We start from the raw sequence: 16,342 nt of genomic DNA, 5'->3' as shown, positions 1-16,342 counted from the left end.
TCCAAGTATTTTTCTAAGTCCTGCAGGTTTGAATGCATCAATTTATTTTTTTCTGATCCAGAGCAGTGTTTCTAGTGTGAGACAAATATTCCATTGAGTGTGGGGATGCTACTCTAGTGGCTGCAAAAAAGATCACTAAGATAAGATCAGAATTGCAAATGCTCCTTTAACATTGCAAGAGAGTGAGGGAAGTGGACTCCTTGCAGTAATACATTTTCTGTATTTTTGCTATAAAGGAAACTGCACAAACAAAATGAATGAAACTTTGCAGAGCTCTGATATTTCAACAGGCTTTAAAAAGGAATTAGTGAGAAGTCAGAAGACATCTCCCACATGAAGTATTGTTCTTGTCATTATGGTATAATAAAATTATTTTTATTGTTTTCTCTTCAGGGGTTCAAGACAGATGATAATTGTCTTGAGCTTAGATTTTGTCTAATATTAGTCTGTGCTAGAAATAAATACTAGACCCGTGATGTACCAATAGATCATGAGATTTATACTATAGTTTTAGCTTAAGACAGTGACTTATTTAAATGCTGTGCTTAATGTTACTGGGAAGTCCAGGTCTAAAAAGACTGAATAGACACCCTGAGAGCAAATGGGAAAGAAGACATCACCTTTTTTCACCAGGTAACAAAATAGTTTGAGCTCTAGTTGCCCTGATGTCAAATACAGTACTGGGTTTTTTTGAGAAAAAACAGAGTTGAGAACATGTAGCTTTTAAAATAAGGTATTTTTGAGACAAAAATTTGTCTCAGAAATAGAGATCTTTATCAATGCTGCAGTTTTTCTCTTTTTGGTCCTGCATAGAAGCATCACAACGTCTTGACTTGCTTTTTTAACAAACCGCTGTATTGATATTTGGTTTGAGGGTATTAATGGCAATTTTAAACCACTTGAGTAACACTTTGCTCTTGAGTAACATGATCTCATACTGAAGATCATGTCCATCATGCTGGCCTGTGCATGGAAATCAGGAAGACGTTTGCTTCAGTATTAACTAAATAGACATTTTCTTCAGATTAACTAAAGCAAATCCCTGCTCTGGTTGGATGCCCTCTGCATTCACCATGCAGTTTTCTTCTTCTGCTTATGAAGACCCTGATCCAGCATCCTTGAAAAGGCAAATGGAAGCTTACATTGATTTAGAAGTCTTTTGAAACTGCTGCAATTCAACTTCTGAAGCTATGAATGGTTTTGTGTTTTGTTTTAAGAAACAAGAAAGAGTAGACCTATATGGTCTGTTGCTGTGTGCTGATTGAAAATGTTGTTGCTGCCTATATTTCTCTTTGAGTCTTAAGCGAATTTAAGAAATAAAAAAACTACAGCTGTGAATTCTATGTACTTGGGATGGCACGTGTAGGCTAGTCTGTCTAATCTGTCATGAGAAAGAGCACGTCTTCTCCGACAGGCTATTCAAAACAGAGATTAAGCTTTAACATCAGACATTCCCTTTGGAGAGACCTCCTTCCCTCTGTGCAGAGTGTAGGGAGGAACTGAGGACAGTAGCCACACAAGATTTGGGTCAGAATGTAGGAGAACATTGTGACTCTTTCCCAGAGTGCCTATCCTCATATTTGGGCACTTAAATACTTCTGCAAGTCTGTCCCAAAATGACTAAATTGCAGTAATTTCTCTTTGGATTGCTCATTTATAACATGCATACATGCAGTTAATCAATAGATGAGACAGTGAAACTAGTGGATTTACAAGTTAATATGCTGGAGTCGATAATGGGCTGAAAAGACATTTTCAATTCAGAAATCAGCACAGTATGTTCTTTACTAAGCTTATGTGATCTATTTTAATTCCTCAAGTAACTTAAGTGTCCAAGGAAAATACAGAATCCAAACTAAAATTGTTATGCTTGAGTTTTCAAGTAATATTTCAGTATTTTCATATTTCACCTCTTCCCTAACTAATCCATCTGGCTGGTGAAAGCCACAAACAGCTCAGACTCTTCTCTTTTGGCAGGAGCTTTGCACTGAGAAGCCCAACCCACAGTAGGAGGGACTAATGAAAGGATGTGACGAAAGTCTCTGTTTTATTTAGGCATTAACACTTGAAAGTGAAGCTTAGCTCGCTGTTTTCCTTGTTCCCACTGCAGGAGACATAGCTGTCTGCTTTTCTGTGTGTATGTATATGAATTCAGTGTTCACCTGACAGCATAGAAAATGGGAATGGGCAGTCTGCAGACGCAGCTTCATCTGCTGTGTCAAGGTGAGTGTCTCTCCAACAGTGCACCCTGTAAGCTTAAAGTAGAGGGAATTGTACCCATGTGATCCTAAGAGGATCTGGATGTACATGCATACACGTTCATTTTGGCTTACTTGGTTTCAAGACTTTAAACCTGAAAGTAGATTCTCTTCCAGTTATTCTACCAAACTCCATTACCACTCTTTTTCCTTGTCTTCTTTTCAAACATTTCCGCAATATGGAGTTGATTCCAAGCCTTCATATGGCAAGACACAGCTGCTGAAGGACACAAAAATACAGAACTTGTTCTTTTTTGGACATTCTTATTTTCATCAACAGGGCAGTCCAATGGCAGCTGCAATGAGAAAACAAGATCTGTGTTCCTTTTTACCATCCTTTTTACCATGGGGGCTTTTCAGGCTACTCATTGAGGCTCTTCACAAGCTCATACAACCAGAAGGGGCAGGGATCCCCTATTCAAAAACTAGGGGAACATCCCATAAAGATCTGTAAGGAAAGTGTCAGATTTCGGCTCAACCTCTCAGTACTTTGATGGGAAGCTGTGCTTTGCTGAGGAATATGTCTCTGAGTGTGCACTTAAATGTGTGTCTGATCAATATCCCCTGCCAATATTCAGAAAATAGTTTAAACTTCCCTCCAGACACACAAAAGAGAGAAGTCATCCCCTCCCTGCATTAACACTGAGTGCTTCTGGCCTTCCGCTGGTGCCTACTCTGTACAAAAATGTGCAGAGCAAATCCTTTTTCCCTGGCTTATACTGGCATAATTGGACTGCACCTTTCCCAGATGGCTACCTACATACTTTCCTACACTTTCAGCCAGTCTCTGCTTGGAGAGCAGCTATCTTCATGTAGAAAGCATAAAGCATTGAGGAAAGGAATGGAAAACCTGGTGAATAAAAAGCCTTTTGAGAGATTGGGGTTTGTACTTTTTGGCCCTTCATTTTTTTAAAATACCCAGTTCATTTTAAAGGCGACATTTTAAGTTCAGTCACATACTCAGACTAAACTTTGGCTTTTATAATGTAGCTCCAAGTAAATTGTTTGTGCTCTACCTTTTAATGTCTCTCAGAAGTGATTACATACAGAGCAGGCAAAGTTTGCATGAAGAGCTAGGACTGTTCAGTACAGGGCAGAGAAAAAAGGAATAAAAAATAGGAAGTAAAAACCTTTTAGTCTCTTTTAAAATGCTGCTTTTATTTCCCATTGTGTTGGCAGAAAGCAGGGATTTAAAGCTGTGAATTGCCTGGAGGCTGTGCTATCTTCCTCTACTTAGCAGCAGTTAGAACTGCTCTTTTTTTTTTTGCATGTATTGGGTGAGAGAGACAAGGACTCAAAATGATTGAGAAAAGGGAATAAACTAAGCTTGCATTTAACAATAATATGACACATCTGTTGTACCTGTGTAAAATGGGATCTAAACTAATAGCTATAGTTTCCTGAAGCTGCACACAGGAACACAGGGGGATATCCTGAGACTTAATTAATTTATGTTTGTAACATGATGTGAGATCCTATGATGAAAAGTCACATATAACTGCAAAGTCCTGATTTTATGGAGCACAACTGACATTCAGTGGCATTTTAAAGGAAACTGATGTGGGAGTTCACTTGCAATCTGTGTTAAGATTCAGACTGCCCTTGTATAAGTCCCCTTAAAGATTTTCTTCAAACTCTTTTTTTCTCTTTACCTTTCTTTTTCCCTGTTACGGCTTTTGAGCTGTGCAAAGGCAAAAATTGAAAATAATTGCTTTCATAGAGGAAAACCAAGGAGTCTTTCCTCTCTATCTTCATTTCATCAAAACTACAGCCAAAGTCTCTTTTTCAAATTTTACAGAAAATAGAAATTTTGAGATACTGCACTCAGGTAATTTTAAGATAGAGAGAAAAGAGTGTTTTAGAGTGTTCAGAGTTAATTTTTCTCATATTATCATACATGATTTTATTTGGAAGGAGATGAAGAAGGTGTCTCATAGCACACATATTTGAAATCAAAAATGTAATAGGGGCAATGTGAATTCATGTAAAACAAAACTTCAAATAAAACCAAAAGACAAGATATTTGGTCATGACAAAAGCACATTCTTTGTGCAACAAAGAAAAACTGATTGCCGTAAGATACCTTGAGCTAAGAAGTTCATAGACATAAATTACCCATTTTTATGGATTGAAAAAAACATTCATGGCTTTATTACATTGGTTTATAAAGCTCCTACCACTCTGGAAAGTATTAGGGGAAAAAAAAATTGAGACTAAGAAGACTGATTTGGCAGTCCAGATTTTGTTTGTTCTGATTCTGGCCATCAGCCAAAATATCAAATGGAAAATACAGTTTATGGCATTAGGAAAAAATATAACATTAACCCCCTAATGCTCCATATTAAGGATGTACCCCCTACCATTTGCAGGTTTGAGCCCTTAGGCTCTAGCTGCTGTTTGACAGCAGCACTGGCTTTTTGTTCTTTTCTGTTGCCACATCTACAGACTATGGAATAAATCCATGAGAGAAACCCTACTCCTAAATGTTAACAAATAGTGGATGGAAAGTCATTGCTCGTCAGGAGCACTGCATGTGGTACTTATGTTAAACATAATGTTGGAGTTCAGCTGGATGAGTGCACCTAGTAATGAAGAGGCACAAACTCCAACCAGGCTTTGTGTGCTTGACTTTGCTGTTTTTTACCTTCCCTGAAGATGTGTTTCTACCCCAGATTATAAAGCTCCACCTGAAAGATGCTTCATTCCTATTCCCCTTGTGACTGGAGGCAATTGCAAGTTCTGCACTACCTTGATGTGTTTATGCAGATTCCCCATTATGTAGTGGGTGAGTTTGGAATGGCACACAAATCTCCCAGCTCAATTCTGTAGGGTTTGACATTGCTTTAATATCGTGCTGCACTTTACATACCATGAAGTCTTTGCTGATGAAGCTGCTCTCTCCTTTCTCACTCCCACCAGCTCTCCACAAAGCACACCCCACTCAGCTAAAGGTCAGGATATACAAGATATGCACATTTTTCCAAGAGTGACACATAACTGGTTTATGTTGTGATTCAAGTATCTTATGTTATGCTCTATTTTGCCTCAAATAGGACTATTATTTTTATTTCAGATGTAGCTGTCCTGTTTTAAAGAGAACTTAGTCTAGTTGTTCATATTCAACATGATTATTGAATGAAAAAGTACCATTTGGGATAAGTAGTGATCTCAGCTTTGAACTGAGTAAACCCAAAGTTTATGGGAAACGGTCCCATCATCTATCCAGTTTTTAAAAAGAGCTGCTTCTTTCCTTCTACCTCACTTTCTAACTGTGAGGAGTAATAAACATGCTTTAAAGTGGAAAAATATGGGGGACAAAACAAGGCAAAAAACTATGGTTTATTATACAGTAGGTCTTGTGAGTGTTGTTAGAGATAAAATATTAATGTTAGGAAAACATGTTGACATCGTTCTCTAGATGGTGCCTATAGTGGAATGTCATGTCATTGATATTTTGGTTTATTTTATTTATTTAGTCATGCAGAAAGAGACATCTTTTTTTGGGTTTCAATATTTCTTAGTAGAAATTAGACAAATACAGATGGAAATAAGTTTTTGAGAAGGTGCCATTTGGTGATGTTTGATGCATTTTTAAAGAAATAACTATGAAAGAAAATAGAAAATAAGAGAAAAGTAAAAAAGGAGAGGAGAGGAGAGGAGAGGAGAGGAGAGGAGAGGAGAGGAGAGGAGAGGAGAGGAGAGGAGAGGAGAGGATCTCACTGAAATAGCAATGTTGACTTTGCCCAAAGAGGTTTTTTTAAGGTTTTACCATCAAAAGTGCAACATCACTGGTGTTTTAAAAGTGTTCTGCTACCCAAAGGCCAACTTGATTTTATTTGATTTTATTTTAATGTGCAATCCATCCTAGTTTTCTTTGTGTTGCTTTGCTTTCAAGTCAGAGCTGGGGATTCAGATGCATGGTGAGACTGCAGCAGGTCCCAGGTGTGCCAAAGAAAACTGTCTACTGTGAAAACAGGCAACAACTCCACGAGACAGATTCAGCTACATGCAATTCACATGCCCTGACAGGAAGGAGGAAAATGAATGGCAATGTAATAATTTTCTATTAGTTATTTAGTGTCGTTATTTGCAGGTTATTCTGAATTTAGATTACTGCTGTTTTTAAAGGTTTCTTCCTGGTACAGTCCACAAGCCCATATAGGACAGTTGGCACAGGAAATTATTCAGTTATGTAGCAAGTGAAGCTGGATGTGCAGATTAGGGTTTTTATTGAAAATGCTGCTTAGAATGGTGCTGTTAGGAAAGGATAAGAACATTGGGTCATGGAGGAGAGAAAAGTTGTGTTCTCTAGTGTTGATGGCAAAACTCCAGTTTGTCTCAAAAATAAAGTACAAGAACATTCTTAAAGTTGAAAAAAAAGAGGCAGCATCATTTTGCCAGGAATGTCAAGGAAAGAATATTTTTATGCTCATGTAATCAATGTTTATGTTTTAATAAGAAGCCATTTATGTGCTTTACTTTGTGGGTTGAATTTATTCTAATCCCTTTTAAACTGAAATTTCCTATATTTATTTATAGAAAAACAGACTCAAAGATAATGAATTTTTGAATGTCATTTCCTAGCCACTGTAGAAGAAAAGACTGCATCGATCCATCTCTGGGCTGGGAAAGGAAGAGTGTCCTTTCATCCCAACAAAAGACAATTTGGATGAACATTCCCTGGGCAAAAAATGTTTAAAAATTATTTCAGGTTTAATAAAGGACTATCTGAATTTACGAACTTAAAAATATTATTTAAACATTTGTCTAGTTTTATTCTTTGGGTTTTTATTTAACATAAAAATTATTACCTTTGTATGTTTTGCTGCTACTGAAAACCTGTTTGGTCATATCAAATAATCAAGTCATTATTTAAAATTAAATATACATGTTGAAAGGCAATTTTAAAATTCTGAAATGAGATGCAAAGTTCTTAAAATTTAAAATTTGAAGAGTGAAATTTACAAAAAAATTAATGAAAAATCTAATTTTTTTTTAATACAAACTGGAAGAAAAATAATTAGTGCAACATCAATTTTTTGTAAAAATAGAAATTCTGGTTACCTGTAGGCAAGATTATTTCTGGTTAAATGAATAACATGTTGGTTTCTGTTTGACTAACCTTTAAGATTTTTCAGTACTACCATGGGAATAATTTATATTCCAGTCTGCACTGCTCCAGGAATAGACTCATAGATTACCTGTGTATCCATAAGTTATATCCTTGTGAATCTGAGCATAAGGCTTTAGGAATAGAGTAGATTTTTTAAATGGAAAAGACACAGTGTGCATGATATAAGCCTGAGGAAGAAGGCAGCCCAAAGGACAAGTTAGTGTTTGCATGTGAATATGAGCTCAGTGTAATGTTTAAAGTGAAGGCAGGGGCTAAGAATTTTCTGGGAAATAGGAGTGAACATCAGAGTCAAGGTAGAAGTGCTCCCAGTGCTTTGCAGAAAATGGCAAAGAGTCTGGATTAGACAGGGAGCTGGATAAGACAATAATGACAAAGGTGAGGATAAACTGAGTATAAAGTCCCAAGCATTCCCCCTTGCTTCTGTCATGTGTGGAGGAATCTATTTGACTTCCTTGATGGAAAATTTGAAAATTTTACTCAGACAGTGGTTGGATTGATGTTTTGGCTGTCATGAGACCATAGCGTTCTCCTCCCTTGTCCAGGGAGAGTTCCTCATCTCTGCCTCTAGGCAAGGGGATGGATGTTCTACTGAACTGCCTTCCCATTGTTTATGTCCATGGGTTATGAAAGAGCTGGTTTGGATCCTTGTGCCACTACTACAGTTAGCAGTGTGGTAGTGTCTGATGCCACTGGGTTTAGTTAGAGGCTACAGAAAGAATGAGCTAGCTTTTTATTCAGCTATTCAAGATACCTGCCAAGTAGAGATTATGGTACAAAGAGAAGATAGGGAGGGAGAAGAAACCAGAGCATAACCTTAACATGACTGGTGATGACTTGCTGAGCTTTGATGATTACCCCTGAAGAAGGGACAGATACTCAAACTGCCTCTTGGGCAGCTCTTCAGTGGTTCGGAGATCTTCTGATATGTCTGTCACAGTTTGAACTCATTCCCTGAGACCTGGGCAACTGAGTAAGCTGGCCTGCCTTGAAAGAAGAGGAAAAGCCCAGAGTGACACCCCTGGAAGTGCTGCTTCATCAGATCGATTGATTCAAAGATGACTAGGTTGTGTAGTTGTATGCAGTTGAAACATTTGTGCAGGGAGTCCACCCGTGCAGAGTATTATTGACAGCTACAGATCAATGCTAATTTTTGATCATTTTCAACCTACAAAGACCTCTTGACCCTGTTGCCACCTTAGGGGCACTTCAAGTAGTCAAAAGCAATCACAGTAGACAGTGTAAAATCATCAGGCCCTTGAAGGCTGCACAGCCTTGCCCGTGACTGGGAGGAGGACCACGAGGTAGCGAGGAAGGCAGCACCTTGCATTATGGATGCTGCTACCTTTGAACAGCATGAAAGACTATGCTAATTTGTTTCCAGACTTTAGTGACTTCTGTGTTCATGAATTAAAAAATAAACAAACAAAAAAGGCAATCTGAAGCAAATCTTGGTGAATGCATTATTCATGATTCATGTTCTCTCATTTTATGTTTGGAAAAATGTGTTAAAACAAGGTTTTATTTTAAATAACTTTCATCCTCATTTACAGTGAGAAGAGTGGAATTAGTAGAGGAGTGTATTTGTTGCCGTTAACAGCTTGTGCTGCCACTGGCAGTATATGAAGCACTTTACAGAGCAAAACCAAAGGTCCTGCCTGGAGTAGCAGTGCTGCTAGAGCTGTACCAGGGGACAAGACCAGGCTACCAAATGCAAGGACTGTGCCAAAGGCTGCGCTCTGGGCTACAGGGTGGGATCAGGTCACAACGGCTTGTCACAACCTCCTTCCTCTGTTAGGTGTCCATTTCTGTAATGTTTACATGGAAAGAATGAAAGGGCCACAGAGGAGGAATGTGAGACTGTACACACTTAAATGTTTGCTGGAATATTCTTAATTTAATGACTGATGGTGTGTGAATGCTTCACAGTTAGGGACAGAGAAGGAAGGGCATGGGCTTGAAGTCCACTGGATTTGGCCAGTCTATGAACATCTTAATGTTAACATTAAAATTTTATTTTGTTGGCTTTCTTTTAATGGTGAATGAAGTCTGGACTGTTAGCACATGTAAACATGGGAAACATGAGTTTATGGCTTTGCAGAGGAAGACTGGGAGAATATTCCAGACAATGATTTTGTTCCTGCGCCTGTTTAAGGCTGTGTCATTGCCCACTGAATCCAAAGTTACAGTGCTATCAGTGCAAGGTATATTTTACAATTTATATTTGACCATTGCAGCAGGACAGTATTTCTATGCTGAAAATGTCATGGGAGGACATAAAGTGATTCTTAAAATGAATCACCAAGTCTGCCATCCATACTCTTTTCAGCATCAGCCTTTGAGCTGATCAAATTCACAGCTGGCAATGGCAGCAGTGCAGGGGGAGAAAGCATGGCTCTATTCTGGGAGTACGTCCCCTGAGCTTACTTCAAAACCAAACAAAACAAAAATACATGTAAACCGTTTGCTCTTCAAGAAGTATCTGTAGGAGCCAGGGATAAAAGTCATCCCTGGAAGGAATGGTTTAGCAGTCTCCAGAGAACATGATGAACTGCAGGCAAGGAAATCCCTCCATCCTTGTTTCATTTCAAAGTGTAGTGAGGATTGTAAATAATTAAATCTTGGGGTTTAGTGGGAAAATGGTAGAGAGTGATGAAAAACATGCCCGTTTTCTGTTTGAAAATAGAAATCTAGTGTTTTGTAGCATTGCTGTCTCAAAAACCCACCCGATGATGCAGCTTATTAAAAAGCAGAGCAATTGCTTTTTGTCTGATGTTTTTAATAATGTGTTTGCACCTTCAGAGAGCCCTGTGTAGCAGTTCAGGGGCAGTAATTTAATGCTGTGTGCTCCCTTCCTCCCATCCCCACCCCCGAACCATGGAATGTAAATTTTAGGCTTTTAAAAGTTCTGTTTTGAAAACCTAATAGATAACTGTCCTCGTAAAAACTATTAATACAGACTACATCCAATTGTAAAGCTAATTTTAATCATGTTTTGTGCCAACATAATTTCTGATGCCAGATTTTTATGCTAAGCATGAGCCTCGATTTAAATGTGGTTCTTTAACCTGCAGTTCATAATTTTGCAGTTGGCTGTATAGGTTTTTTGGCTATGGCAGTTTAAACGCTTCCACTTTCAAGGATCTAAGCCATAAATGTTTATTAAAAGAATCTATAATGAAATCAGGTTTGTTATTTTTTTAATGGCTGCCTTGAGTATGTTGGATGACTGAACGCACGTTGTTAATCATTAAGTACTCATGTTACAAAAAGTGTTTGATAGTATTGCCATCTAGGGGCTGAATGAAATTCTCCATACTGAAATAAACTGTAATTGAACAGGTGCTGCTATTGACAATATACATATGTTTTTGCTTTATAGCCCACATGCTTTCCATGTTTCTTATGACAAAAGATATCTTTAAATGTCCCACAGCAGCCAGAGCTTTTTTATATATAATCTGTTCGAGGTGATTGCTATTTGCATTTCAGCTTATGCTTTTTTGGCAGTGGTGACTGGGAATTCCTAACAAAGAATTATACTTTTTTGCATTATTAATCTTGCTAGTGTTTGCCCTGTTTAACAGAAAAAAGGAATCATTTATCAGAAAAGTATGTTTATAATCTGTACTTGTGGCATCTTCAGATTTAATATTCATAATGGTCATTCAAATGCTGTGCTATATTTATCTAAAAGACTAACTCATTGTTTTGAGGAAATAACTATTTAAATATTTATGGTTTAACTTTTAATATTTTAAAAAAGAAATTAATATTTCTTTAAAATTTGTTTCTGAGTCTGATAGTTTAACAAATGTTTAAATATTAAACAATTGGAAATGTTAGCATTTAGCAACTTAATATGACTTACTGACAGAGGGAAATCGACTTCAGCTCTTTATAGCACATGAAAGATACTGAATTCCTGCAACCCCTTTCTTATGGTCTATATAATTCATGCCAAAGTACAGTTAAAATGAGATTAAATATATCAGTGATCAGCTGAGCTTCTTTTTTCTTTGCTGCTCTGATCTGACACATCTGCACAGTCTCCTACTGGAACATGTTACTCTTGTTCTTTGTTGGTCATTGTGCCTTTTGTGACTGTTCAAAATAATTCCATGGCTGTTTTGCCTTCCTGCCTAGATCAGTTTTTTTGCTGAGACTCTCCTTGCCCAAGCAGTGTCAGGTCTGTGTCAGATGCTGTTTGGGGTGAGCTGGGATGCCAGTGGCCCCTCCTGGCCATGGCTGATGTCCATCAGCCTGCATCCCCAGCATACCCCTCTGCTGAGCTGTGCTCTGGTGTGGCAGCAGGTCAGCCCTGGTCCTTGCAGCCCTGGCTGAGCCCGGTGGGATTCACAAATTGTTTATCCAGATTACCACGGCCTGAGTAGAGAACAGGACAGCAGGCCTATGAAATGTCACATGTACACACAAGATGTATGAGATTTCTGTAGAGGCAGGCATCACTCGTGTACCACAGGTTTTTACATGCTTGAGTCCAATTTCACTGAGCAAGCTCAGACACATGCTGAATGAACTGTAAGTTGTGTCCCAGCTGAGATTCAGACTGTGGAGGACTCCCAAGGAATTCAGTCCAAAGGCTCCATCATAATGATAGATAATTTTTTTAAACTGTAAGAATTTCTTTTTGAGGCTCAGTCATAAAATACCACCAAAAAAAATCCTAGTAACCAGATGGGGTGTTCTGCAAAGCAGTCAGAAGTGACCCAGAGCTGAGGCCTCATTTTCCAAGTGACATAAACCACAGATGCTGATTACTTTTTTAACTAACTCAAACATCTGTATTCTTGCTTCAGGGAACAAAGCATCAGGCTCATTTATTTGGATTGAAACCTTTCACAACATATCATATTCATGTCGTAGCTGTAAACAACGCTGGGCAGGTTTCAAGCCCCTGGACATCTGTGCGCACTTTGGAAGCTTCACCCAGTGGCCTGAGCAACTTCACTGTGGAAAAGAAAGAAAATGGCAGGGCTCTGCTGCTAAAATGGTCAGAGCCCTCCCAACCCAATGGTGTGATTAAGGTAATATTCATCTTGGCAGTTCACTGGATTCAAAATCAGAAGGGAAATACTGAATATCAAATTAAAACTTTTTTTGCTGAAAAATACTCAATCTAATGCATTATAGTTTTAAAAAAGATGGAAGTCCTATATAAGCCCAAGACACTCTGTGAGTTCTCTGTGTTTGTCATTACATTAAAATGAATAACATTTTTGTGCTACTCTGTGACTGTAAATTTTCATTTACACTGAACCAGATTGTTCATTTAATGCACAGAAAGCTGCACATGAAAACTCATAATCTTACTCATCGTGAAATTGGACATGACCAAAACATGTTTGTAGAAAATCTGAGTTCAATAGAATATTGTTGTGAAATTTAGGATGTCTTTTAGCTCAGTGGTTTCAACTGAGTGTAAACCTTTACCTGCAAGGTTTGAAACTGGATGGGTTTATTTGGAGGTTTTTTTCCCTTAAGTGATATTCTTTAGAGCTAGTCTGTGAGAAGCTTTTTGCTGGCCCGTGAGAGCCTTGCAATGAAATTTGATAACAATCAAATATAATGAAAACTGTCACTAAGTGATTTATTACTGCATTCAAAATGAAAAAAAAAAAAAGAAAATTGGATCAAAACATTCCTTTTGTATCCATGATCTGTTTGTGAGCTGATTGTTACTAGCAAGTAAGTTTCTGAATCATTGGTTAATAGTCCTTATCCTATTGCAAAGATTAAGGGTCTCATCTACTGGTTGCTGACAAAAATTGTTTTGTTTTGTTTTTGTTTCATCCTGGCTTCTGTTCTTCCTTCCTTTCTTCCCTGCCTGCCTTTCTTTCTTTTCTTCCTTAATTCACCAGACCTACAATGTTTTCAGTGATAACCACCTGGAGTACAGTGGTTTATCTCGCCAGTTCCTCTTCCGGCGCCTCGAGCCGTACACCCTGTACACACTCGTGCTGGAGGTGTGCAATGCAGCAGGCTGCACTCGCTCTCCACCCCAGCCAGTCTGGACAGATGAAGCTCCCCCAGTGTCCCAGATGGCACCTGTAATCCGGGCAGTGAATGCCACCAACGTTGAACTGAGCTGGTTGCAGCCAATTAATCCGAATGGAAAAATAATTCGCTATGAAGTTATTCACAGACACACACAAGAGACTGTTGCAGGGCACAGAGCAACAACAGAAGATGAGAAAATTGTTTTCACAGAATATAACACTGAAACCAATACATTCACCTATAATGATAAAAGTTTACAGCCATGGACAAGGTATGAATATAAGATACGCACCTGGAATGCAGCAGGCTACGCTGACAGCTCCTGGACAGTGGCAGAGACTAGTCAAACTGCCCCAAAAGGTCTTGCTGTCCCCAGTTTATCCGTGGTGTCAGCCAACCCCCACAAAGTGCTCATATCCTGGAAACCCCCGGCACAGCCCAATGGCATTCTCCAGTCATATAGGCTGCTGAAGAATGATGTTCTCTATCCTTTCAGCTTCGACGCTGCTACTCTCAGCTACATGGATGAGGACTTGCTGCCCTACACGGTGTACAGCTATGCAGTGGTTGCCTGTACCATGGGGGGCTGTTCTACCAGTGAGCCAGCTGCAATACGGACGCTGGAAGCAGCTCCTGCCTTGGTGGACCCCCCATCTCTGCAGGCTGTCAGTGCCACTCAAATCAGTGCATCCTGGGCACCTCCCCAAATACAAAATGGAGATATTACCAAGTACATATTGAAATTAGGCAATGAAGAGTATTATGCAGGCAAAAATTTGCAAATGTTGGTCTCCAACCTGCAGCCTTATACGCAGTACGATTTTGCATTGGTCGCCTGTACTGCTGGGGGCTGCACCTCTAGCACATCCCAGTCTGTGATGACCATGGAGGCTCCACCATTAAATATGGAAGCTCCCAGGCTGCTGGTCATGGGCTCGGAGTCCATTGAAATCACATGGAAACTCCCAGATAAGCCCAATGGCAAAATCACGAGCTACGACCTAAGGAGGGATGGTGTGCTTGTTTACTCCGGTCTGGAAACTCGGTATCTTGATTTCACCCTAATGCCAGGCATGGAGTACAGCTACACTGTCACAGCAAATAACAGCCAGGGCAGTGTCACCAGTCCCTCAGCTCAGATAAAAACCAACCCCTCTGCTCCATCTGGGATGTTGCCTCCTAGGTTGCAGGCATGGTCTTCCAGTGAGATTTTGGTGGCCTGGGATCCTCCTATAAAAGTAAATGGTGACATTAGAAACTATACAGTCTCGCTCCACAAGCCTGGTGAAACAGGAAAGAAGACTTTTGATTTTGATGCATCTCATGTTTCCTTTCTGAGACGGTCATACATAGTGGCACAGCTACAGCCCTACAGCAGGTAAGTCTGGAAGAACCCAATTGTTGAATAAATGTTGTGGGGTGGTGCAGTGGGATGGCAGGCAGCTCAGACATCTTGCTTAAACAGATAGTCAGACCCATGGGGTTGTTTGCTAAAAAGTAAATAATAAAACAAGGGTTTTTTTTCTTTTAAATTTGTAGTAACACCAACTTTATATCATCTTGATGAAGTGCATAGTGTTGACTTAGATTGTAATTTATAGAAGGGATAATTTAGCATTCTGCTATAGGGTCCAAAACCTGCAATCCTCTACTGGTGTATCATTCACTTGGTGTCTGCTATGGAGAATAAATAGAGCTTTAGTTGACAAAATTCAGGGTGGAGAGACCAAAGTCATGGTCATAGACCATTCACAGCATAGCTGAGCTGAAACTAATGGACCGTGTTTGAACCCTTGAGCTAGAAACTAGTGATTTCACTTAATCACAAACTTAAAACTTAAGAAAGGGTACCAGACTCTGCTACAGAGATACACTTGATATTGAAGTAATAGCTTCCCCACGAATTCTTGATCACTTACCTGACCTTTCCTTATATATTTGTGTAGGCATAATTTGTGTGTGTTACATGGTTGATAAGTTTGTCTACTATTTACATATAACTAATCTAAATCCAAAGAGAGTAGTAGAGGAGCTCTACAGTTCTCAAATGACATCCAAATCATCTCTTAAAATGAATCATCACTTTGATTTATGTCATTGAAATCAAAAGTATTTTGATCACTTGACTACTGCAGATGTTAACTGCTCTGAAGAAAACCAAACCACACCCAAATAAAAATCCAGAAGGCAGTGTTCTTCCTCTTTGCCACACAAGGCACAGCACATAACTTGTGTGTTCATGCAAATTGTGTGCCTATTAAAATTCCAAAGAGCAGGAGAAATTAAGAAATCTGCCCGATTTGTATCAGCAGCGTTTAATCCCCTCGCTCCCGCTTTGTGTTCCCGAAGGTACGAAGTGCAGCTCCAAGCCTGCACGGAGCTGGGTTGTGCCTCCAGTGAGTGGGCATCGGCGCGGACGCTGGAGGCACCGCCGGCAGCGCAGCCAGCCCCTCTCATTGAGGTACAAACAGCCGGCGGCTTCCAGTCAACTGCTTCCATCCTGTGGACCAGCCCGAAGCAGCCAAATGGGAAGATTTTATACTATGAACTTTACAGGAGGCGAACAACTCAAGCCCACATAAATTTAGACCTCTCGCTCGTTTACAATGGTTCTTCAACCTCCTTCAAAGATGACAAGTTGCTGCCTTACACAGAGTACGAATATCAGGTGGGAATTGAAGCTATTTAGCAGTTCTGATTATGATTCAGTGTACTTTGAGAATCTTACTTTACACTTACAATGAGCATACACATCTCAATTCTAATGTTAATAGCATTGTGAAACCCGAATGATTATTGTGAATGTATTTTGAAGACTTGAGAAGCTGAAAATAATTCCGTACAAGCAATACATTTATTCAGCATTTGTTCACCTTAGTAGTAGGTGCCTGTGTATCTTATATGTTAAATGTTTGTGTACCCTCTGGAGCCT

General features: G+C 39.3%; 1 protein-coding gene across 1 annotated transcript in view; it reads left to right on the top strand.

Annotated features, from left to right (window-relative positions):
- USH2A (usherin) overlaps nucleotides 1–16,342 on the top strand; it is a 372,312-nt gene that overhangs the window by 329,530 nt on the left and 26,440 nt on the right. Inside the window, exons 62-64 of the mRNA XM_039697803.1 lie at nucleotides 12,210–12,437; nucleotides 13,272–14,788; nucleotides 15,760–16,078. Coding sequence (XP_039553737.1) covers nucleotides 12,210–12,437; nucleotides 13,272–14,788; nucleotides 15,760–16,078 — 2,064 coding nt within the window. The remainder of the gene's footprint in view (nucleotides 1–12,209; nucleotides 12,438–13,271; nucleotides 14,789–15,759; nucleotides 16,079–16,342) is intronic.

This window comes from Passer montanus, unplaced genomic scaffold (assembly GCF_014805655.1).
Source record: "Passer montanus isolate IOZ18808 unplaced genomic scaffold, ASM1480565v1 scaffold12, whole genome shotgun sequence".
Lineage (NCBI taxonomy): Eukaryota > Metazoa > Chordata > Aves > Passeriformes > Passeridae > Passer > Passer montanus.
This window is presented reverse-complemented; position numbering and strand designations above follow the sequence as displayed.